Genomic DNA, 26,252 nt, shown 5'->3' with positions numbered 1-26,252 from the left:
CTAAGCGGTTTGGGTGGTTGGGGCAGCTGTGTTGGCATCCGGCATGGGTACTTCGGGTGATTCAGTGGCTGACTGGTTGGTGGCGGGGGCTGGGGTGGTTGGTGCAGCTGGTCTCTTGAGCCTATTGTTCTCAATAAGGGCTGTGAGAGCTGGGCAGTTGTTGGAGGTTGAGGCGTGGGCGCCATCGCAGTTTACGCATTTAGCGCGTACTGCCGTGCAGCATCCGATGTTATCGTAGCGGCGGCCATTGCAGTTGACGGGGCAGGTGTGTTCCTGTTTGGTTTGGTTCTTTGCGCAGATGGGGCAAGTGTGGTGTTCTTGTTTACAGCCTTGTTCAGGGTGTCCGAATTTGTAGCACTTCTTGCATTATGTGATGGGGGAGGCGGACCACATGACTGTGCATTTGCGGGGTCTGGAGATTATGCGGATTGAGGGGCCGATTAGGGCGGTGTCCGTTGCTGAGACTGTGATTACGACGGTTGATGTTTTCCTACTGTTACGTTCGGTGTCGTTGGGGTGAAGGAAGCGAGTTGCGATCGGGGCGATGCCGGAGGCGAGGAGGAAGATCTCGGGGAACTTGGCATTTAGGGCCTCTTTTGTCTTGCGGTCGAATAGGGGGATTCCGTGGATGGCAATGTCCACATCTGTAGGGGCGGGTCTGAAATTATTGAAGGGGTTGTGTTCAGTGTTGACCCTGTTATTTAGGATTGCGGTCATTGCTTCGAAGAATGTGGCGTAGACTGATGAGGGGACGGTGGGGGCTGAGAGGATGGTGACGGCTCCTCTCTGGTTAATGGTGACGGTGAGTGCGGTGACCGGGGCGACTTGGTTTTGGGAGGCCATGAACTTTCCGAATGTAACTGATAGTTCAGCGGCCAGTGTCTCCGGGGATTCGATGGGTTCAGGTTTTTGTCTGGTCGCGAAAAAGCGGCGTTGGACGGCGGGAAGGGTTTTTCGCCCTGGTTCTTTTGCGTTGGGCTTCTTGGCGGGGGTGCTTCTCTGGGGGACTTGCTGCCATTGGTAGAGGGTGTCTTGGGCAGCCTGGATATAAGAGCGGGTCTGCAGCTGGGGGATGGTTCTGTTTGACCTGGCAGCAGACTGGGGGGGGTTGGTAGGTTGTTGCTGGGGGCGGGGTTGTGGTTGGGTGGTCGCTGGGCCTGTTGTGCGGCGGGGAAGTTTCTGGGGGGGGTGGTTACTTGCCGTCTCGGTGGGGGTGGGGCGGCTCTAGGAAGAGTGCTGATGCGGTCGTGAGCCCTGTCCACTTTGTTGCCGTTGGTGGTGAGTTGGGAGGCAGTTTTCTCATGCTCTTCTGTGAGCTCTTCCAACCGGCGGATAAGGATCGCATTTTGGTTGACGATGCCGATGGTGATGGTTAATAGGAGTCTCTCGAGGTGGGAGGTGCTTTCGTGGGCGAGCAGCTCAGCAGCCTGGGTAGCGAGGACGCTGGAGTTGGAGATGCAGATGACATCCTCATCTAGTTCAGCGAGGCGGAGTCTATCCATGACATTTAGCATGTCCTGGGTGGGGCTTGGCATTGTGTAGGTGGTTGAAGCTTAAGTATTAAAGACTTTTGGCTTCGTGTAACGTGGTCGCAATGAAAATCTTGGTGGTGAGTTTCAAAAATTCGAATCAATAAATCCGTTCCATAGTCTTTTGCTACCCTGACATAAGATTCTTAACACCATTATTAAACAGTTGAGTGCCCCCAAAGGCATTACGAGTTCTCTGGCAGTAAATTGAGAACGATATGTCAGAAGTCTGCACTCTCATATCTATTCCCACTTGATATACATGGTGAAAAAGTGCCTGATGAACTCTAGGACATGTGGACTTAAAAATCTTGTCGGGCCTGAGGCAAGGGCAGCTTAAGTGGAATACCATTTGAAGAATGATCATTTCTTGAGCCCCCAAGAGCATTACTAGGTTTGATGGATACTCAAAGAGCACTCAGGATAACCATTGACAGATTCTATACCTACCGACTGCGCTTTCTAGCTCCGAAAATTATCGATGTATTGTATTTTAAATACTTTGATGGGGTAAGAATGCGAGGGGTTAGGGATTCCGAATTTCTAGAGCGGATAACCCCTACACTTATTTGCCTGATAACGACGGCGATTTGGCACATCATTCAAGCGTAGTCGATAGGGGGTTACTTGAAGCCTGATAATTTTCAGTTACAGAATGAGAGTGTTATGAGTTAGTATAGCTCGATAGCCTCATTGATATGGCGAATGTCTTGGGAGTAATGGCGGATGCCCCTAGAGCGATATGGGCTTGCTGAGCTGACATCGAAACTCGAGTAGAAACGTTCAACAGGGGGAGCAATACTTGGAAGGGGAGAAGTAAATACAACCAGAAGGTATCCTTGGAGGTAATTGAAGATAACCTTCAAGAAATGGTATGATACTTCCAGATACCTGTAATGTGAGTGGTATTCTAAATGCTAACCCTAATGGATCGAGATAAAAAGAGGGTAACTATTGAAGTTATACTGGAGGAGGGTTTTAGCGAGGACGATGAAATTCTGACTGCAAATCTTGCCGCATTCCGAGATGCTTGTAGAAAATGCACGAATGTTTCAAGAGGGTGGGTTGGTTCCGACAGCGTCCAGAACGAAGTAATTAATGGCCAACTTTGTGGCATTAACACCAAAGAGGAGGGGGAGGAAAGAAGAATAGAAGTCGCTACCAGCTGTTAGAGTAACTACATTCCGGGCGCTAGGAAGGGGATCTATTTATAGAAGCAATGACTAACGAGTCTATATCTCGCCAGTGATTAAGCTTATATATGAGCGGCAGCTCATTCACGCAGACCCCCGGTTGTATGGCAACCAAGGCTGCAGGTATTACAAAGGCTTTGACTAAGAGTGTTTGCCTTGGGCATCAGAAACACCTGCTGACGCTTAGAAAAAAGGGGGGTAGCAGTGGTATTGTTTCCAGGCCGAAGAAAGGCCCCACCAGAACTTAGTAAGGAACTTAGAAGCAGAGAATAGAGGCCTTTGTAGTATAAGTACTCAGGGTCATTCTCGCGCTTCAGTCCTATACTCTCCAGTCTTCATCAGAAAGAAAAACCAAGTTCTTATGGGTAGCAGAACCCTTAAAGATTATTGAGTTCTAGCGATAGTATCTTTGAATAATCTGGAACCTGATTGTCTATCTTGCACGGCCGTCTCTATTCTATCTTATTCTATTTTCTCTTAGAAGAGACCCCCGTTACAGATAATCTTTAAGGCTCAAGTCACCTTCAGATTATTCTTCCTCTACACAAAAATGTCCACCCCCCCGGCTCCGGATGCACCTCTTCAGATTGAATGGCAGCCGGTGCCCCTCCAGCTTGATGCCACTGGGCAGACACAGCTTGTCAATAAGTCCAGGACCACTCTACAGACCTATATTCCTGGCAGTGAGTCTGCGTGGCAAGATACCGACGAGGTTTCCCTCCAACAGTTCTTCACAGAGCTCCAGACCTACCTTCAAAACAGCCTGCAGAATCAGTTGACCTGGGGCACTCAGGCATTCCTTCTTGTACAAGAGCGCCAGGCAGCACAGAATGCACTTATGGCAGAAGCTCTGGAATACATGAAGCTGGAGGTCAACTCTGTCCAGGAAGAACTCCCGAGGTATGCGGAAAGAGATGAACTGGATATTGATGCCATGGAGATTGAGTGGACAAGCCTGGCCACTCCACCAGACTTTGTTGCCGAAATACAGCGAGTCCTTGATGAAGGAAGGGTGGTGGTGGGTAGACCAGGAACTCCGGCACCAAATCCACACTCCAGGTCCTCCTCCAAGGCAGCTGCCAGAATGATGCAGCGAAAAACCAGCCTCTTCGCACCATTTCCGGACCGATTCACTAGGAGAGCTATCCCTATTGTGCAGATAGTGGTGGGAGCATCTCCCTTACCTCCCAGCCATTTCATTGAAGTACACTCACTCCTTGGAGGATCGGACCGATCCTTTGACTATGAAGGAGAGCTCTTATCAGGTGCAGGTTCAGGACCTCCTAGTCCACTAGCCAACAACCCGGGAAGGTTCACTATGTCTGGGGCCACTCAAGCAGCAACCTCACTATTGGCCAGCAACCTAGCACCAGTAGCACCTGTGGTACCTCCTGCTGTGGGCGCTGCTCCCTCTCCAGCTAATGCACAGGGTGGAAGTGGTGGAAACCAGAACCTTCCACCTCCCGCGGCCCACGCTTCCACTTCTGGAGATCCAGATGGTTCTGACAGTTCAGGCTCGGAACCAGAGGGTGTTGACAGAGGAGGCTGGTGCAGATATTTTAAGAAGAACTTGGATAAGCAACAAAAGGATTTGTTGGCTATGATGTCCCAACAGTACCGACCTTCAGCCGCCTCTCCCCCTTCTGCTTCTCCAGGGCACAAGAACCAAAGGCACTGCCCCCCTCAAATCTCCAAGGCAAGGCGGAGCAAGTGGAGACCTTTATTTGGCAATGTGAGAATGTGTTCTCCATTGAGAGCCTATCATTCACCTCTGAGGAGGTTAAGATTCGATATGTAGGCAACTTGATGGAAGGAGAGGAAGCGATCCGATGGTATGAGGCATACCATAATTCGATTGATCAAACCTCCACCAACCATTTTGCTGGAATGCCGGTGATGTTGGACTGGAGATGAAAGCATTAGGATTCCTTTGTGGATGCTTTTAGAGCAGCCTTCGGCGAAGCCATCTCCAGAAATGATGCCGTAGCCCCTTGGAATACCCTTATCCATACGGCTCGAGGAGGAATAGACCTCTTCCTGAATACTATCATCCAGCTGATGTGGATGACTGGCTATGAGGGTCAGTTGGTGGATGATAAAATCAACAATTCCTTTCTTCCGGACCTAGGCATGAGTTGGGCCATTTTCAATCCCAAGCCAAAGTCCTTAATGGAGAGGATAGCTGCTCTAAGAGAGTTAGGTCATACTCATGAGAGGTACCAAGGGTTGGCAGCTGAGAAAGCACCCCCTCGGACCAAGAAAGATCCTCCTGCTGAGAAGAACCGGCAGACCAAGAGGAAGAGAGAAGCTGCAAGCTTCTCTGTACCTCAGAATGCCCCCGGACCTGAGGACAGAGCAGTGGAACTGAAGAGTATCCCGGAGGATATTCTAGAAGAAAGAAGGAAAGCAGAACTATGCTTGAAGGTATGACCTTTCGGTACTCCCTATGGGTAGAGTACATAGACTGACTTGTGTAATAGTGCGGCAAGTATAGGCATAAATGGACCGATTATTGGTATAAGGAACCTACTGTTGTCCGATTGGCAGCAGTGAGAGTACAAAAGCGGAAAGAGGGAATGGTAAATCCAACTCTCAGAAGAAGGCTAAAGTAGCTGCTGTTGTAGCAGAGGATCCACTTGTTGTACTCCCGGAAGTTACAGAAGATTTTGTTTTCCAGCCTGAGCAAGACTCGGACAATGAAATCCTCTGGTAGAAAAGTGTCTGTTTGAGTCTATATTTACTAGTTTTCTTTTATGTGGGTTTTGGATTTCTATGTTTCTCTTGAATAAATAAAAATATGATTGTGTTTCTGCCTATTTGATTGCTCCAAGCACTCTAATGATGGGTTTAAGACCCGAAACAGCTAGTCTGTCAGTGCTCTACCAAAGTTATATTTGCTACGAAGACACTTCCAAATCGCTACCAAAACTATTACACGATACATCTGCTGTATTACTGCTTGAGAATAGAACCAAAGGATCTTCTGATCTTAGTAGTGCCCGAAGTTATTAGCTATTTTAAAAGGACAAAGAAAAACAAGTTCAGAACCCGTTGTTAAGCAAAGAAGGTTGGAACAGAGGCTTCCCTCCTTACCATTATATGGAAAAAGACCTATACTGAAGGCAGGACTATCATGGACGCTCAAAGGAAAGGATGAATGCACTCAAGGGTCTTTCTTGTTTGACACCGGTTGTACAGGAGCTATCCTCAACCAGAGTTTTGTGAGAAAACATGGAATTCAATTAGTGCGGCGGGATCGACCTCTGACAATGTTTGATGCTTAAGGGGATATCATGATAGGAGGAGGCGAGTAGTACACTTACCCAGTCCGCATAACTATCGGAGATCATAAGGAGATACTTCGATGAGAGGTGTCTACATTGGAAGAAGGAATGACCGGTTACCTGCCAATTAGTTGGGCTAGGAAGCATAACCCGGACATCAATTGGGAACTTAACACCATGAGCTGGAGGAGTGACTACTGCAAGCAGAATTGTCTCCCAGCGGCCACCAAGATTGAACTGATCTCTCCATATCAGATGCTGGAAGAAGAAGAGACAGTCTATTAATTGGTTGCTTCAGTATAGCATGATGAGGAAGGAGGTGATATTGCTGAGAAAATACACCACATATACCGGGAATGGGCTGATGTGTTCAGTCAAGAGAAGATTGGGGAAATGCCGCCGCATTCTCATAATGATCTGAAGATCAAACTCCTGCCTGGTACCCCTCCACCATTTGGTCAACTATACCCATGTTCCGCTCCAGAGTTAAAGGCCCTCCGGGAGTACGTGGACAAAGAATTGTCTTCAGAAAAGATTTCTAGATCTAATAGCCCCGCTGCGGCCCCCATACTGTTCATTCCTACGAAGGATGGGACATTACAGATTTGTTTGGACTATAGAGGATTGAGCAAGGTCACTGTCAAAAACAAGTACCCGCTGCCTGTCATGAGTGAGCTCAGAGACAGGTTGTTTAAGGCCAAGATCTTCACAGAGATAGACCTGAAGAACGGCTTCAATTTGATCAGGATAGCTGAAGGTGATGAGTGGAAAACCGCTTTCAGAACTCGCTATGGACTGTATCAGTATAATGTGATGCCTTTTGGTCTATGCAATGCTCCCTCTGCCTTCCAGTCAATGATCAATGATGTGCTAAAGGAACTACTGAATGAAGGAGTGTTTGTCTATATTGACGATATCCTCATCTACTCGGAAAATGAGAAGGAACATGAGCTACCGGTCAAGAAGGTACTACAGAAGCTTAGGGAAGGTAAGCTCTGTGCCTCGATCAGTAAAACATCCTTCCATCTCCGAGAAGTAGAGTATCTAGGCTATCACATTTCAGAAAAGGGATTATCTCTGTCAGAAGACAAAGTGGGGGCAGTTAAGGAATTACCGGTCCCTGAAAACATCAAGGCAGTACAGGCATTCCTCGGATTTGCAAACTTCTATCGCCGCTTCATTGAAGGCTTCAGTAAGGTTTGCAAGCCATAAACTGACTTCTTGCAAAAAGACAATAAATGGTATTGGACGGCTGTACATGAGTTGGCCTTTGAAGAACTCAAGAGGCTGTTCACAAGCGCTCCAATCCGTCTTCATTTTTACCCTAGTAGGAGAACTGTGGTCGAGACAGATGCCAGTGATTTTGTCAAGGGAGCAGTGCTCTCTCAGTATGCGGACGATGGAAAGCTACATCTGGTGGCATTCTATTCTAAGAAGTTAACCTCTGCTGAGATCAACTATGACATTCATGATAAGGAAATGGGAGCTATTGTAGCCTTTTTCCAGAAATGGGAACACATGCTCAAATGTTGTGAGCAGGAGATCGCGGTTTTTATAGACGACAAGAAGTTGGAGTATTTTAATTCTACCAAGGTTCTCAATAGGCGGCAAGTCTCAAGGGAGCGAGTAGGGAGTATTCCGCTGGGTACAAAGAGTATAATAGGGGACGGTATGGGAACTCGCACTAGGGGTCCTAAGGGTTTCTAGCGTTGGTAAGGGTCAACGGGACGAGGAGGAAGCGAGGCGGTGGTCTTCTTGAATATAGAAGAGGACGATAATATTGTATAGCAATAAACAGCGTAGATACAGAAGACGTTGCGTAAAGAAAGAAGAAGAAGAAAAAGAACGAAAAGTACAAACAACCCCCCTTAATATACTCAAGGAAATCCCAGCGATGACAAATCCAACAGGACTCATACATTAACAACCAACAGAACCCGGTAGTACCCAATGGAACCTTTCTGACTAATCTGACTCTTCGTAACCCCGTATATCCACTAGTCGATCCATGAAAGCAAGCTAGATGGTCTGAAGACCTCGCAGGCTACAATTTTAAAGTTGTCTACAGACCGAGAGAAAAGAATGGTAAGACTGATGTGCTATCTAGGCGCTGGGATCACCGCCTTGGAGAGGGAGGTGAAACTCCGCAGCTGGAGCCACAGATCTTTTTTAGGCAAGGTCAATTGGTTTTGGATCCTGCAAAGCTAGCGGCTGTCAGGATGAATCAATTGCAGAATACATTATTAGAGCACCTATATGTAGCTGCTAAAGATGATAGTATCTGGTAGGAACTGCACCGCTCCCTGGTTGAAGGAAAACCAGATTTGGACCAGAACATTGTCGGTTAAGGACGATCTCATCTTCTACAAAATAGATGGTATATACCCAAAGACAATAACCCTCAGATAGAAATGCTGGCCAATACCAATAATTCTAAAGTGGCTGTTCATTTTGGCCAATTCAAGACACTAGAGTGGGTAAAAAACAACTTCTTTTGGCCCAACATGTATAAGGAAGTTTAAGAATATATCCGGAGCTGTGACAGCTGCCAGAGGAATAAAACGTCAAGCTATAAGAAGTTTGGTATGCTTCAACCATTGGAGATACCCTATCGGCCATGGACTTCCATCTCTATGGACTTCATTGTGGGATTACCGGAATCTAATGAGTTTACAAAGATTTGGGTAATAGTGGACCGTTTTTCGAAGATGGCACACTACATCCCTCTTCCTACACTCAATAAGACGGAAGATTTGGCTAAGATGTTATTGAAGGAAGTTTGGAGACTCCATGGTTTACCTGATGACATAGTGTCGGACAGAGATAGCAGGTTCATCTCTCACTTTTGGCAATCTCTCATGAGTCTCCTCAATGTGAAGCTGAAAATGTCCACATGCTTCCACCCCCAAATGGACGGCCAAACAGAAAGACTTAACAAGACCCTGGAACATTACTTGCGGAGTTATTGTTCATATCAACAGGATGACTGGGCAGAACTCTTGCCTTTAGCAGAGTATGCATATAACTCGGCGGTCTCTGAGTCTACCAAAGTATCGGCTTTTTATGCCAACTATGGATATGAACCCAGGACCAACTGGCTGGCCCCAAAGGAGGGAGTGGAATGGAACAATCCAGCGAGCGAGGTCACGATTTCTCAATGGGAATCTATCTGGCAGGCTATGAACGCCAGCCTGGGTAAAGCTAGATTAAGGATAGCCCGGTGGTATGATGCTCATGCTCTGGCACCGCCTGAAATCAAGCCCGGAGATGAAGTAATGTTGGACCGGCGCAATGTGCAAACAAAGCGGCCTTTGGGAAAACTGGATCAGAAGAAGATGGGACCCTTTAAGGTGTTAGAAGCTATTGGTACCCGTGCCTACAAGCTCTCTCTTCCCCCTCAAATGGAAATCCACCCGGTCTTTCATGTCTCCCTTCTGGAACCTTACCGAGCACCGGTAGATCCTGAGAGAAGAGTTCCACCACCAGAACCTGAAGAGATTGAAGGAGAACAGAACTGGGTTGTCCGAGAGGTAGCTGATAGACGGGTCAATAAAAAAGGAGACTAGTGGAATACCTAGTGCTGTGGAAAGGTTATGAGAATGAGGATGCTACATGGGAACCTTGGGAGCATCTGAAGAAGAGTGCTGAAGAAGCCTTTCGGGATTTCCACATGAGGTATCCCAAGAAACTCAAGGACAAGCGGATTGTTGGGGTGTAGTTTTTTCTTCGGGTTTTCATTCCTTGCATATCAGGGAATTTCTTTTCACATACAATGGATGGTAATAGAATGGTTATAGATCTCGGATACCAAGATCCTGGAAGAGGGGAGTAGTGTAATGGAGCCATTTCAACTGGCTGGTGTATGAGTACAAACAGAGCCCGGTTACATGCTGAGAGTTATTGCTAGAAGCCAGTTGCACGGTGATATTCAAGTACCAGCAGTGTGGTTAGCTACCAGGTGTTTGAGTAACTACATTCCGGACGCTAGGAAGGAGGTCTATTTATGGGAGCAATGCCCGATGAGTCTATATCTCACCAGTGATTAGAAGGGCTGCCAGAGTGAAGCTCTAATTGCCCGGTGATCCTCTGTATCTTCCGAGCATTGTAAGTCCGCCGAAGTTCAGGGACTATGCTAGGGAATTCTACAATAAGCGAAAGCTCTACAGCAATGATTAAGCTTACACCTGAGCGGCAGCTCATTCATGCATGCCCCGGTTGTGTGGCAAACAAGGCTGCAGGTGTTACAAAGGCTTTGAATAAGGGCGATTGCCTCGGGTATCGGAAACACTTGCTGACACTTGGAGAAAAGCGGGGTAGCAGTGGCATTGTTTCCGGACCAAAGAAAGGCCCTACCAGAACTTAGTAAGGAAGTTAGGAGCAGAGTATAGAGGCCTTCGGAGTATAAATACTCAGGCTCATTCCCGCCCTTCAGTCCTATTCTCTCCAGTCTTCATCAGGAAGAAAAATCAAGTTCTTATCGGTAGCAGAACCCTTAAAGATTATTGAGTTCTAGCGATAGTATCTTTGAATAATCTGCAACCTGATTGTCTATCTTGCACGGCTGTTTCTATTCTATCGTATTCTATTTTCTCTTAGAAGAGACCCTCGTTACAGCTAAGGGAGATAGTGGTGGATTTGTTCTTTTCCGTATATTGTATTAGGGTTAGTTAGGGTGTTAAATAGTGTATTGTTTTAGTATTAGGTAGAGAATCATGGTGTTGAATGCACCAATTCTAAAATTGCAGTCGTGGTTGCTCTATAAGCAGTAGAGATCGTCGTGCGAGTGATGTTCTGGTAATCTCATGGGGGAATTTTAATACCAGAGGCCGGGACAGTAGAGAGGTGTATGTCTGAAGAGAATGGGGTACCAACATATAGAAATCAGTATGTTGGGTATGAGCCAGGGTTCAAAGCGTCCGATCCGACAAGGTCAGGAGGATTTAGGGCAATCCTTCTATCCCAAGGCCCGCTGTAGCAGTCGGGAGTGCTCCAGGAGCATTCAGGATATACCAGAGAGCAACTGATATTCTCTGGTGACTGCACTGATATCTGAGTTGTGCTGAGCACTAGGATTGTATATAGAGGCGTGTTGGGCAGACTAGTTTGTGCTGGGGTGGACAACCATATGCCAGAACTCGCTAGGAGTGCTTGCTGTATCTCTGAAGAGTTGAGATACCTACCGAACACCCTCAGTATCCTGAGCACTCCAGATGTCCAGTGAAAGCTGCAGGTTTGCTGATGAATACTTAGAATCTGATTGACACATCAGATCACCGAAAGCTGATCGACTGCAAATGGGTATAAAAATTAAACTCAGTCCTGATGGCAACCCTATTCGGTACAAATCCCGACTTATCGTAAAAGGTTTCTCACAGCTACCCGGTCAAGATTTCGATCAAATCTACGCCCTCATTAACTGATACAAATCCATTAGACTACTTCTTGCTCACTGTCTCCAAGCTCGAGGCCAATGCAATCAGATGGACGTTACTAGTGCTTTCCCATACTGCAAACTCCACGAAGAAATCTACATGAAATCTCCAACTGGCAACCCTACTTCCGGCAAAGTATGCAGACTGATCATATGCATCTACAGCCTCAAGCAATTATTCCAGGAATGCAATGCTAGTATCTCCAAAATGCTAATCAGAATGAGATTCAAAAAGACAGATTTCAACCCTTGTATTTTTATCCACAAAAGAGGGCAAGTTATCATCGCTATCTATGTGGACTATATCATTACTTTCTACTGGTCTATTGAACCTAAAAACTGAGTCAGCCTCCAAGTCCACGCAGAATTCAAAATGATGGAAACTGGCACAGCCAACTGGGCACTCGGGATCCACCTGATCCAAACTAAGACTGACGTCATCCTATAACAGGAACCTTATCTCAACTATATACCTATCAAATACAGTTTCCATACATTTAGAACTGTGGCAATACTCATCGACAGTAATGTTCACCTACAAATGGGAAAATAAACGGAGTAAATCGACGATCCAGCAATCTATCGATCGATAATCGGTTCATTAATGTATGCAGTAATCGGTACCAGACTGGACCTCGCCTACACTGTTACCATGCTCTCGCAATTTTCCTCCTGTCCTACTAAAGCTCATCCAGCTGCAATCTATCGCGTCCTTCATTATCTCAAGGGCACCATCGATTCGTAACTCTTCTATGCAAAAATGTCACACACTGCATTCATGGGCTTCAGTGATGCAAGCTATGCCTCTGATATTCACGATTACCGCTCATTTACCGGCCACTGCTTTATGCTAGGGGAAGCTCTCATCTCCTAGCATTCTTATAAGCAGCTCTCCTTCGCTACTTCTACTACTGAGGCAGAATACATTGCTCTCTTGGACATCAGTCGACAACTGATATGGTTAAGGAATGCGAAACACGAATTGGAACAGAAATCAAAACTTTCTTTTTATTCTTCGAGGTGATAATGGTTCTCTGTCCTTGGTTCAGGATCCTGACTTTCATAAAATATCTAAGTATATTGATATGCACTTTCATTTTTTTCAACATCGGTTTGAGGATAAGTTATTTCAGTTGGAATATATTTCTACAAATGATAACATGGTAGATTTACTTACAAAGGGATTGGATAAGGGTAAGCATGTTTTATTTTCTTCTACTATTCATTGTGGTTCACGAGGAGAAGTCTTGAAATAGTATGCTTGGCACATTTCATAGTATTGGAGGATTTTCATTTGTCATCATGAGTCACGGGTTCTGACTCATTCTTTCTCCAGTATACATTAGTCATATTTTGTATTACCTTTCTTTAGTATAAACACGAGGTATTCCCCCCTCTAGTTAGTTGGAACAACACGCTTAATTACTACACTTCTCTATACATACATTTTCTCTACCTCTTACCCCTAACACATCGTCGCAACCATTTTCCTTCGATGTCCTAAAGACCCACTGCACAGCTGGGTCTGCGTACTTTTCAACGCTACACTCATCGATCCACACCACCCTTCTCCACCGCTCGACCCCCCAATGCCTATGCCTACGGCAGCAGGCCAGCCTCCGCCTAGCATCATAAACATCTAGCAAAGGTCTATCTGCTTTTATATGCTTGTGAATACCGTGTTAACTTAGTCGTCGTTTAATTGTTGATATGGAGAGGGAAACAGCAAATTCTTGACGAATTTGGGCGCTCTCGTTTGGAGGTGATAAGTAGTCTCCTGTCATCTATACTAGTTGTCTTACGTGGTCTGCCGGGCCTTGGAGTGGCTATTGGAGTTCCAGTAGATTGATACCGGCTCCATGCTGATACAAGTGTATATTTAGGGATACCGATTCTATTGGAGATCTCACTAAAGGACAGCCCGGCCTCCTTCATTCCTATTGCCCTTCCATGGTCCAGTTCAGACCACTCATGCCGAGTTCGTTGGGGCGTCATTGAACGGGAATTGATTTCACGGGGTGGGACGGGGTTGAAGTAGGTGCGGGGCTCTATTGCAATGGCGGGGGCAGCTACGTTGCACTGGACGATGTTATATGAGCAAGAACTGTATATAGTGGCTCGTTCGGTCCTAGATAAGTTTCAGCGACCTCAGTGATCGTCCATCGGTCGGGAGCGCCGGCCCGTCCGTTTCCGCCTGGCCCTCGCCGTGGTTGTACTTCTGCCATGACACCTGACTGATGCCCCCGGGCTAGATTCCCGAGTCTAATTGTGGTAGTCGAGGAATATGTGTTGTATGTCAATGGTGGTTAGTTACATCGTGTCATAGATGTCCTGAGGTCGGGCTAGTCCATCCATCTCTATATACTATAATCACCTGGAGCCGTGATCGACCAAAAGTAGCAAGGAGAAGAATAACCAGAAGTGAGAGGGGATCTGTGTGGGAAAACAGGCCGAAAAAGACGAAAGTGGAAAGGAATGAAAAAGGAAAGAAAAGAGAGAAAGAGTGAAAAGTCCAGAAGCAATAACCGCTTTCCAAACGTTAACCTTTTAGGGTACCTCTCTCCGCTGCTGGCAGTATCTAGTAATTTAACCTTAGGGTTAACGTACGTCTTCTCTGTTCAAATTGACCGTTCTGAACCCTAGGGTACAATTTCGAAATGGTAAACTACCAATAATGCGAGGTGACCTATGTTACCCGCATTTGGGGATGAAATTGGCAAACAATTGTAGATCTAATTGGATGAACAATGGTAATATGGCGATTAATTATCCTATGGTATTAGTTATAAACATACTAACCGTCTATCGAAAAATAATACTGTAGGAATAAGCGGGGGTTGAACCTGTATCATTGGGGATGTATCAACAAGCTGTACCACCTAGGCTATGGGGGAAGATACAAGGTATGTGTTCTATCAGTATATCAGATAGGGTGCTGGCAGGGAAAGGGTAGTTTACCCTTCCCCCTCGATGACCCCCCAAAGACTAGCCGGACACTTTGTCAAAAAATTCGCTAAGTCTCAAAACAGCAGGCTGGGCCTTGTTTGGTCTGGGGCCGATAAACATCCCCCAAATGGGAAAGAGTAACCTGTATCTCTCATATTTCCAGTAAATTACAACTAAAGAGCAAAAGAGTACGAATTTACCTTGCCGGGCCCATTACTACACTCCCGAATCGGATGAATTAGGCACCTCACACCAGAAAAAATGTACCGTAGGGTGAATGTTGATCATTTTTATCTCCTGTTTTGTCAGGGAGGTACGCGTTCACCCCGAAAAAAGAAGAGAAGAAGCCGAGACCCCATTTTTCTTAGGAGGTAAAAAAAAGTCGAAATATATAGTCCATCATTTTGGCAGTCGCGATAGCGTGGCACCTCCCAGATCCAGACAAGTGGAGTGTAGTTGAGACTCTTCGTAGAAGGAGTTTCTCAGGGTGGTAAATTATCTACATGATATCATATGCGAGATCCTATCAGATTATGCTTCTTATCGAACCTTTATTTTCAACATCAAGAACCGCGTCTATGGCCAACCTGACAGATACTACACGTTTAGGTATGTATGTTAGGTTGATAATGGATTAAACCGTAGCCCTGAATGTAATTTTGTTAAATCTTTCAATGTGATATAAGCTCTGGGGACTGTGCCCAATATCGACTACGGGATTCTTTCACCACATGCAATAACCCCTCTTCCAAGTTGAAAGGCTAGACGACATGGGGGGCAGTCTCATCTTCCTTCCCCATGCTCCTCACCAGATGCGGCAGAGCTAGAGGCGGAGCTCAGCCCGTTCGAAATGTTTTTTTGCAAGAAGCGAATTATTGGTAGTTGTTTAAATTGTGGGTTGATGTGATCTCACATCTTTGTAGGCTATTATTATTCCAATTAGGTCTTAAGTTAAACATCAAAGTTGAGCTTAAACTAACCTTCAGGTGCATAATATTATTTCGTCAATCCTTGATTTTGTGGAAGAAAGGTTGTTGTAAGGTGACAAAAGAAAAGCTATACTTTTGCAGTTGACTGTAGAGAATGTTATTATGCCGAGTCTCAATCCAGCTCTCCAGGTGCAAAAGGTTTTCACAGGGCCAGTGCGGCAAAAGGTCTTGTCTTGCTACAACACCAGTTCATCTGCACACTTCGATCGACCTTTATCACGTGACGCCAGGATCGGGGGATCCGCATTGCGAAGAGGAAGGAAGGAATAAAAAAGAGGAGAGAGGGGATAGATCTAGGGTGAAGGTATACATATTTAGGAGGAGAGAAAGGTGGTCAAGCAATGTCTCCTGTCAGAATGTCACTCTTAGGGCGCCTCAATTTCTTCGAATGGTATGTAGGAATGAAATCTTAAGCTCAATGCTGTCTTTCCTCTTAGAGCGTACCAGACTCTACGCCGGCCCAAGAGAGATCAGTGTCCCTGATACCCCCTCACGCCTTTCGAAAAAAAAGATTACAAGTTGGTTTGTTGATCCTAGTCGCGAATGAGAAGGTAACCCATACAGTGTCACCTGGTGAGAAATGGTGAGGTGCGCGTCAATAGTCGCAAGATAACAGGACTCGGATAAGGGTAGGGGAACGGTATGTGAGGAAAAGGTAAAACGATGGTGAGAACGGAACCTGTAGTTTGGGATCGATAGGTCTCTTGTCTTCCGGGTCGCGGCTGGCGTTCGGGGTGTGTCGTCGTCCCCTAATCACCCATGTATCTTGTTTGAAGCGCACCGCATGCGGGGCATCGCTGGCCTTTTCCATGAAACATGGCTCAAGCACCGACTGAAAGAATGTAGTGGGGACACCTGATCCATAGACTAGTCGAACTAATCACGAAATTTTACGAACACGCTTACAGTCTGTAGATGACTGAATCCTGAAAGTGCGTCAAACGACAAGTGATGATACTAATTAAAGTAGTGATCATTGATTTTTTTCGATTGGGGTTGTGTTAAGTATTAGACTTGAGGAAAGTTGTAGCTAACCCAGTGAGTTTGACTACTTTTAGAGATAGCTTTGGGAGCTTTGATTCTGCCACAATCTCATAATGAACTCAATATGGCCATCTTGCCCTGCACAATGAATAACTAAGTTATTAACTCTAGATTGCCAATGCTGGCCTTATCTTGTGTTAGTTATAATAACAATTACTGCTATATAATCAGCTTCTGGGAAAGGATATAACATTCTACTTATAAGCATAGGTACTAAGTGGTTGGCTCTCTATGGCCACAAACGAAATTGTTTACATTGAAACCCTAGTCACTGGTTCAATCTTCATACCCGGTTCACGTCTCTCGGAACAAACGGTTATAGTTGTTATCGTGCAAACCCCCACAACCTTTGATACCCCTAGTCAAATTAAATACCGTGATGTTTCTTTCAGATATAGAAAGGTAAAGATATGGCTAGTCAATTTTTTTTTAGGGTTATCGAGGTTAGTTAAGGTTAGGAATACGTTGCCCCTTGAGCGCCACGAGCCACTACAGTCATATATTCCGCACTGAGTAACGGGGATTCTCTCTAATTCGCGTCCAAATGGACTCCTGACTTCCTGTGACACTCGCTGTCCACTTGTCGGAAAGATCTCGAGATAGTGTATGAGTCAGGGTAAGATCATATTGAATGAGAAGACTCAGCTAGGTTAAACACAAGCTTAGTGATGAATGAGACTCTATTTGTATCTCTGTTTCGGACTTTTCGACCAATCCCATAGCAATGAGTTTGTCTAACCTGGTAACTATCCCTGATATGTGAGGGTACTAGAAGCAATTGTGACCAGTCACTTATAGGTTCTTTTTTTCACCCACAGCCGATGGTTACCAAGCCATCAGTACTCCACACCTTTCAAAAGAATCTGTAATCCACCTTGGCAAAGATTTGCCATCCATAGAATATGTTGTGTGAACAAAATGAAGAAACGCTAAGATGCCAAGGTACGCAACGTTGCTAACAACCACGATCGCTGGTAGGCAAAATTTCCCAAAGGAATTTCTCATAGCAATGTTCTGGGACTCATGTTGCCCCCTGCAATCAACTTTTATGATGAAGTACTCCCCGACCTGCCCATCGTTGGATCGTAAAGTCAACTCGGTTTCCACCGGGAGATGTAAATTTTAGAATCAAAGGCTAAGGTAATCATTCCCTTGATCTGTAAACATATTTCCCCTCAATCCCTTTCTTTGACAGCGAGATATCCCACATGGACATCATTAACATCCTAAGATCTGTTAAATGTTAGTAGAAGTTCGAAATCCGCCATGAAACGAGGAAGCTACCCCCTCGCCCGGATCTGCATGACCCACCCCAATCTGGCAAATGTCGTCCACTGGAATAGATATTGCACACCCGTGGGCGTCGTAACCAAGAGATGAAAATACCCCCACTCAAAGATGAATTGACCTCTGTCCCGTATCTGTACAAGGTGTTTTGCCTTAAGGGCGCTGTGGACACCCACAAATAATTATTCATCACAGCCTGGTGATGAGGGTTCCATTGTTGGTGAGTTCTCCTCTCCAAGACCCCCATAGGATATTTCGATCTAACTACCATCGTCCGCCAGAATAAAAATAGCACACCGATGGGTGACGTAGCCGGGGGGTGAAAGTCACGCTGTTGGAAGATGAGCTGACCACTGCCCCACATCCGTACAACGTATTTTCATCTCTTGAAGTCACTTATCAGAGTGTAGGTAGCACACTCACAAACCCCGCTTCATAACAGCCAGGAGATGATGGTTCTATTTTCGGTGAGTTATCCTTTTCAAGATACGCATACGGTATCTTCACCGAACTAATATCAATCGCCGGAATAGGTACAGCACACCGATGGGTGGCGTGGTCAGGAGGTGAAAGTTCCAGTATTAAAAGATGAGTTGACCCCTACTCTCTCCGTAAAACGTGCTTTCCTCTCTTAACATCGCCTGTCAGAGTATGCGTGGCGCGCCCGGGAGCACTACTTCTTCACAACCAGCAGGTCAAGGTTCGTTTTTCCGAGGTTTTTCTCGTTCCGATTTCCATTCTCCTGGTCATACCCCGCCCGTCATTGTCCATCTTTTTTTTCATTGGTGAGAAGTTTTGTCATCGTCATCTGGTATAAACAAGTCGCTAACCTCCTGACGTTAGGAAACCCTCGATAACGGTCTGACTTATTATATGCTAAATAAATATATTTAGCTGTCCTAACAGGACTGACCGAGATCAAAACGTGACCTCTTGCCCTCGGCAGTGAGCTGGCTCCTCCCGTGGTAAGTCTATCCGTATTGTGATCCATAACTCGCTGACGTCACGTTTTTCTCGGCGAATGTATGGTGGCCGGAGGTCGATCCCGTGATCGCAAAGAAGAAGGAAAAAAAGAAGAAGGAAAAAAACGAAGAAAAAGAAAGCCCAGTTTCACGCCACGTAGCTCGGACATATTTTCAATCGCATCCTTGCCGGACACGAGATCTAAGGGAGATGGGACATCGCTTCCTCCCTGATGGTCCTCGCCTCGTAGCCCAGGGATTACTCCTTCTTCGACAATACAAGCCACGTAGCTTGGATAGAGACATCTGTTCCTATCCGACTTCATGTCCAGACACGAACGTCCACGTGGCTCGGGCCGGTGCGCCTGTCGTATTCGCCCGAGTTCGGCCCGATTTCTTTTGCTCCAGACGAGGAATAACAAGACTTTGTTAATTGGACCTTGAAATTTTACATTCGATTACGTCACACTGGAGCACGCAACATCAATAATCGCCAGTCTCCGCGATGAGTAGGCTTTCCCTGGTATGGCGCCTACTGGTGATCTTTATTGCATGTTGATGCTTCAGCAGTCGATCGATAGGTTTCAGATCGGAAGCGTTGACCAAGAGGTGGTCAGGGCCGCATGTGTCTTCGGTGTAGCTCTGTGTACAGCGATTGATTGGGGGCAGACGCTGTGAGTGGATCCACAATAGTGCTATCGATAAGCAGTCCTTCCCGGGAAAGACACTCAATCCAAATGGTATAGCAACACTTCCAGTCATTGCTCGCCAGGTAGCTCTGGCGGATAAAGCTGTCGATATGAGACTTGTTTTGTGCGACTGTCCCCCTCCGGACCTTGACAAAAATATGAAAGGCATTTAATAGCAGCACCTTCCTATCCGTACGTGCAATCATATCCCGCTGAAACTAAATAAATCAATTATCGTCAGTTCCTCCGATGAACAGGCATCCCCTCGAAAGAGACTTACTGGCGGCGCTACTCTGGTCTCTCCGTCCACCGCACTTATCCGCCAACTCTTGAATATATCGGAGATATTTTCTTCTGTCAGCCCTTCACATCTACATGTGGCAATTGCTCTCGTAAATTCTAGGAGCGGTCGTCTATCTTCGAACACATCGTTCGATGTGGATAACGGCTAAAACTGAAATGACAACGGCGCGGAGAGGGCATAGAGAGCTCTCCAATTTTTCACCCGTACGGAGGCTTCAAATACCGCGATATCAACAGGTAGGCAGGATCCCTCCTCTGTCATACGTCAGTACTATGATCGTTGCTTTTAGAGGGGGTACAAACATCGGAGAGGTTCGTGGCCAGCGGTAGCAATAAATCAATTTCAGAAACCGAGCTTTCCAGTAGGGAACAGCGTCCTCAGTTGACGGCCGCCATATTCAACATTTTTGGATGACCCAGTTCTACCATGGAGCGGTATAGCTCCAGTACAACTCAATCATTAGATTTCTCGGCAGTGCAGAGACAGTGGCCTGTCAGTCAACTTGATTCTGGAGGATGGTGTCGTTCATGTCGTCGAAAGTTCTCCTGTGAGTCCGCGGAACGGGGTGGATAGTTGGAAGCTGATTACAATCATGCTTCAATGACCGATGTGGCAATGGGCGAGGAGAGAGATTGAGCGTCATCCCTAAATATTCAGGCCATTCTTGAGAGTGATCCGTCAACCGAGTCTAGAAGCTTTATTAGAAACTATTCTCGATTCCGAGGCAGATAGGTTCGGTGCACTATACCGTTCGTCAATGGCCTTCAGTAGTTACGCGATCAACAGATAGTCGAGGTCAGCGTTTGGTGTTGGGGAGAGTCGGTTCACGGTGATGGCTGATGGGTGGACACGGAGTGTGGATAATCAATAGCTTTCTCGATGAACTGGTCTCTCCATACACGAGACCGGACAGAGAGGCCACAATATCCACTGCTAGACATGACCCACCACATAGCTCGGGCATAAACACATGTCGTTATGCGGTTTCATTTACAGACAGGAACTGCCACGTAGCCTGGGCCGATACACCAGTCGATATGCGACCCTTTTGGTCCGAGTTCTTTCGTTCTCTGCGAGAACCTAAGACGCAGTTGTTAGCAGGGCTGAAACATTTGTACGTTCAATCACATTCCGCTGGAACTAACACGATAAATAGTCATCGGCTCCCCCTATGGACAGGCTCTCTCTGGCAGGAGCCTTACTGCTGATAATACCGTACTGCTTAAGATTCAGATTCCTGTGGGTGAATCGACCGGCGGCTACGATCTTGCGTTCCATACTGATGAGGTTCACGGTACGATGGTGGATAGTAGGCGGACACTGCGAGCAGATCGTCAACGGTGCTCCCGATTACTATGCGTTCCTTGCTGACGACTTGCAACTGGTGCGGCGGCCCTCCATGGGCTCATGACTCCTGTGCTTACACCGACAGGCGCTCAAGGTACACCTTACGCGTTTGGTGAGGGAGCGGTGGGCGGCGGTGGTGGCGGGCGGACGGACACTCTGAGGCAGTCGTCAATAGTGCTCCCGATAAATGAGCCTTCCAAGCCAGCATGTTCAATAGAGATGCTGTAGTAGCCCTTAGGCCTCCTCCTGTCGAGGAGCGAATAGGCGGTCAAGTCCAAGTGTTCGTTCTTGATGTGACGCCGGGTACGAGAGTGATGTGGACGGTGGACGGAAACTGCGGGTGGATCGTCCTGTTAAACCTGCGTTCCCGGGCAGGAGACTCCATGGACATACTCCAGATCTCCTTAGGACTCCCCCTTGTAAATGAACTAGCCAGTGGTCATGATCAAGCGTTTCTGTTGGTGAGGTTCGGGGTATAGCGATATAACCGATGATTGGTGACTGTCGGACATACACCGCGACTAGACACTCGACAGTCCCCCCCACCCCGACTTTGAGGGCTCCCCTGCTCGGACAGCAGATGCTGCAGATGCGCCGCGCTCCGTAGGCCTTAGAACCCCGCTGCGTGAACCGACGGTGAATGAGATTCCATGGATTGTTGTTGCTGAGGCTCGGGGTACGCTGATCAAACAGGACAATTGGTGGATGAGCGATGTGACTAAGGTGTTAGGACGCGTGGGCCAGGTCAAAACAGGTGGGTCACAAAGGGAGAACCACTTTCTACGTTCACCTGCGCGTTCTGTGGTTTATACGTGGCGGAAAAAATCAGTCGCATCATTAGGTCACATTTACTGACCCTACACTCGATGAGACCCAACATAACTTGCTATTGCCGGCGTAGCCCAGCGGACGTGCCCTGGAAGCTCTACATCTAGTTTCTAAACGGCCAGAATTAAGTTGCCGCTTATCAATAGCGAGTCGGCAGGAAATCACCCTCGCAACTCGGTAAAAAAAAAAACCAGATGAGCGGCAATTCGATATCCACAAGATGAGTACTGCCAACGTCTGGCAATATGGATCACGTAGAGACAAAAAAAAAGAGAGAAAAAAAAAGAAAGGATAAGAATTTATTGTCTCTGGTATTGATTTACACCAATATGCCAGACATTCAATTCCACGTTGCTAGTAGAGTTGCTTCTGGTACGGTGGCGGATCAGGTTCGATCGCGGATAGGTCAGGCGAGCAGTGCACCAGGTTGGCTGAAAGGTCGCTATTTTTTATCGAAAGGTTTGTCATTGCTCCAGAAATAACTCTACAATATTAGCAACTCGGTCTGAAAATCACGAATTCAGTGGGGTTTTTTTTTTGGAAAGAATAATTCCAGACCCATTGATTAGGATGGTGTAAAGATAAAGAGTATTTTGCAGAAACTGCAATTCTGTACTCCCGGTTATTGGCCAAACCCGCGTGGAAAAAAGATTTCTTTTCACAGACCAAAAGAATCATGAGTGAATAAATGATTAGAGGTATCTGATACTTTGGAGAGGTAAGAAAAATTTCAAAAATTCCGAAGTTCAACTACTTCGATCCCCAACGACATTGGTCGGGTAAGAGTCTTGACAATGGAGATGTTATATAAAGCAATCCACGGATAGCGGCGCTTGTGCTCACTGCCGATGGCACATTTATGTGTAGTATGCTAACATGTTTTGTACCACCTTCACCACCTCATCCATGATTGGAGGTATGTAGTACAGAATATTACTATAACATGGGTTATATAGACCGCTGATTAATCATCAAACATGCACCACGACCAATTACAATCTAACCGATGGTTACACAGCTTTGTCAATTAATACGCAACGCCTAATGCTACAACCTGATGGCAATTATTCTTAAATTATTGGTAAATCCTTTATTATTTTCAGCCCACGGGTTATGACCTTTCGACGAACTTACGTTTACTTACCGATCCACAGTCAGCTGGCGGTAACCTAATACGATACGTCGAGGTCTACGATTCGCTGGCATTCATTTCACAGTTCAAGTTACAAGTACAGCATCACGGAAAATACTAATTGAGTGGTGATTCTTATATTTGAACAACACAACACTTTGCTCTGTTGTCTCATGAGTACAACAACAGATGCCATCGTAAAACCGTTACAGAATCTATACGTCAAGAAGTACTCCCCCATACCATCTCCGCCAGATCAATAACGGTAAACCTGCTTGCCCTTGTAAACCGATCCGTTCTCCGCCCACCCCTCCTCATCTTCACCACGATCCACCATTCCCTGACCTTCGTTCTCGCCAGTGTTGCCCATCACCACGTCTTCGTCGTTGTTGGTACGCTCTTGACTCGCACTGCTCTCTCCAGTTTGCTCGACCTCCGAATTGGTGTGGTTGGAATTAATCGATGCGATGTGGATATCGCACTTTTTCTGGTGTTTAATCAAGGCCTTGCCTTTACTAAAAACCTTGAGGCACGCACATCTGAACTTGATCGCGTGAGGATGCGAAACATTAAGATGCCTGAGGAGGGTGTGTTGTCTGGAGTAGTTCTTTCCGCAATGCTCGCACTTAGAATGCGCTTCGGGATGGGTCTTGGAGTGGAGTTTCTTTTTCCAGTGAGTCGGAAACTCCGCATCGCACACACTGCAGATCCACCGCGGCAACTCTGGAAGGTTGTGAATGTTCAGCATGGTTCCATCGACCCGAGCTTTGCGGGCACCCGATGCACCATTCGTGTTTTTGCTGATCGCTTTGACACGTTCGAGATATGCTAATTCGATGTGGACAGGCATGTCACCCTTATTGGCCCAGGTGACGAGAATGGTACCTTCTGAGCGGCTCCCCGAAATATCTTGGATAACCGGGCCCTGTCTGAACTCGACAGGACCGTCGGTCGGTGGGATGGTGCAAGGATCAATCGCTGCTCGTCTCTGAGCATCGGCAAGGCATTCGTCCAGTTCTTCGTTGGCTGTAAGGAGTACAGTATGCCTGTGAGCCTTTGCTGCCTTGGTTCTCGGAGCACGGACGTATGTTTTGGTGCGAACACGTTTCTTGTTATTAACGGTTGCGGTGGTTGTCGACGATGATGAAGCTCCAGCCACAACAGTTGGGAGTGCCGGAACAACGACTGAAAATGTGTTGTCCGAAAGACCCGACATCTGAACGTCAGTCGAGTCCCCTCCTTCCTGCTGTCCAAGAAATGTCTGTATCGCAGTGAAAGTTGTATAGTCAGGATGTGAGGGAGACAATGCCTCATGTCCCACGATCTCTGGTACTGATTCGACACGTTGTTGCTTGGAGGCTGCGATAGCCTTAGGTTTGCGGGGCTTGCGCGCGCGGGTCTTGCGAGTAGAGGGGGTGGTAGTCCTACGAGTTGACGCGCGTGCGGGCTGGAGTTCATCACCAGTGACATCGGCTAGAGTGTTCTGAGACAGCTCCGTTGATTGTGTTTCGATCGCCACTGGGTCGTCTGGAGGTGCGTCAAGCGCGGGGTCAACAAGCGATGAGCTAAAAGCCCAGGTGGTCGCAATGTTGGGAGGTGACATATGAGAATTGTGCTCTCCAGAAGTGTCCAACGCTTGAGGTTCATTGAAGTCCGTCCAGGAATAGGCATTGGACGGCTGGGTATCTGTTTCAGAAGAGGGAATGTTAGGATCAATTGAGGCACGAAAAGAGAACACTTCAGAGAGGTAAAGGGGATACTCACTTTCTTCGTGACCAAAAGGAGCCACCATATTTGAGAAGTCGAAGGTAAATGGATCAACATAAGCATTACCATGTCCCTCGACAACTGTCGGACCGAAGATCTGGTTGGAAGACTCTTCGGCTGTGTGAGGATAACCAGGGATCACCTCAGAAGCAGCGTCGAGAAGGAAACTATAGTCATGTAGATCCAAGCCTGACGCTGCCCCATCACCCCGAATACTTCCAGGCACCTCCGTACCATCATCTATCCCGGTATCGCTAACGATATCTGCACAATCATTCATCCCATCATCACCAATACCCACATCACCATCCATTCCACTCTCAAACATGTTGAAATCACCATCCAGTCCGGCATGATAAGCAACAATAGCAGACAACTCATCCCCTTCGCTATGCACATCATCGGCAGCATCGATCATGTCACTACCACTACTAAACTCCCAACCGACACCATGGTCGAGAAGGCTCGCCTCAACTTCTTCACGCGAACGCAACTTGGCACCAGTGAAGTTAACAGGAAGATGGAGCATATCCTCTTCCTCTGGAGTAACTTCACGACGTGGCTGCGGCTGAGGAGCAACGGGTGCAAAGCTCAGTTGCTGCTCTGGGATCTCATGAGGGAATTGTTCTTGAACTGTACAGAAGAGGGAATCATAATTAGTATCCTGGGCAGGGTACAAGAAAAAGAAGGAGAAGAAACGGCAGCGGATGGAAAAATGTAACTTACTCTCAATCTCGAGAGCTTTAACCCACTCCCCAACACTCGACACACCATGGGTCTCTTCTTGAACATGCGACGAACAGATCCGTGTTTCTAGCACTGTGCACAAGAGGGGAACATAATTAGTATCATGGAGGAGGAACAAGAAAAAGGAGGAGAAACAATTGCAGTGGATGGAAGAGTGTAACTCACAGCTGAAATGGTCAAAACGTTCAACTTCTTCAACCATCGACACACTCTCGGTTTCTTGGACATCTGATGAACGATGGAGTTGTTCTTGCACTGTACACAAGAGGGGAAAATAATTAGTATCGTGGAGGAGGAACAAGAAAAAGCAGGAGAAAAAATTGCAGCGGATGGAAGAGTGTAACTTACAATCTGAGAACTCAGGAATTTCAACCTCCTTTTGAACGCTTGACACAGTCTCGATTTCATCTTCATCATCTGAGGAAACATAGACCGGGCTTGTAGAGCGGCCCCCAACGTAGATGACATCATGCATACCATCTTGGTCGACAGAACCCTCGTCATCTTCACCTACATCGGAGATTGAAACTGATGACTGTTCCTCGTCGGACTCCTCTTCGGACTCCTCTTCACACTCTTCTTCTTGGGCAGCGGCTCTAGCTTCTTCTTCAGCGGCTTTGCGAGCACCGGCACGGGTGACACGCGGGATGGGTTTAGGTTTAGGTCTAGTGTAAACCATTTTGGCTATGGTAACAATAGAGAAATAGGATAACTTTGAATAAGAGAGTATAATAGAGGGGATAGAGAAAGAAGTGGTGGTGGTTGAAAAAAAA

The 26,252-nt window shown here is 46.7% G+C and overlaps 3 protein-coding genes across 3 annotated transcripts; 1 reads left to right on the top strand and 2 right to left on the bottom strand.

Moving 5' to 3' along the window:
- On the bottom strand, positions 1–1,535 carry H6S33_008154 (uncharacterized protein; the record flags this gene model as incomplete). The annotated part of the gene is made up of 4 exons (XM_044839509.1): positions 1–273; positions 327–412; positions 495–1,098; positions 1,197–1,535. The coding sequence occupies 4 exons, from the start codon at positions 1,533–1,535 to the stop codon at positions 1–3; spliced, it is 1,302 nt and encodes a 433-aa protein (XP_044688345.1).
- A 4,579-nt stretch (positions 1,536–6,114) lies between these two features.
- Positions 6,115–8,294, top strand: H6S33_008153 (uncharacterized protein; the record flags this gene model as incomplete). The annotated part of the gene is made up of 4 exons (XM_044839508.1): positions 6,115–6,282; positions 6,310–7,198; positions 7,238–7,632; positions 8,022–8,294. 4 exons carry the CDS (start codon positions 6,115–6,117, stop codon positions 8,292–8,294), a joined length of 1,725 nt encoding a protein of 574 aa, XP_044688344.1.
- A 14,927-nt stretch (positions 8,295–23,221) lies between these two features.
- H6S33_008152 (uncharacterized protein) lies at positions 23,222–26,158 on the bottom strand (the record flags this gene model as incomplete). The annotated part of the gene is made up of 5 exons (XM_044839507.1): positions 23,222–24,651; positions 24,730–25,365; positions 25,459–25,551; positions 25,645–25,734; positions 25,828–26,158. 5 exons carry the CDS (start codon positions 26,156–26,158, stop codon positions 23,222–23,224), a joined length of 2,580 nt encoding a protein of 859 aa, XP_044688343.1.
- Positions 26,159–26,252: the final 94 nt, after the last annotated feature.

Source organism: Morchella sextelata (assembly GCF_020137385.1).
Source record: "Morchella sextelata strain SCLS chromosome Unknown scls_25, whole genome shotgun sequence".
NCBI lineage: Eukaryota > Fungi > Ascomycota > Pezizomycetes > Pezizales > Morchellaceae > Morchella > Morchella sextelata.
This window is presented reverse-complemented; position numbering and strand designations above follow the sequence as displayed.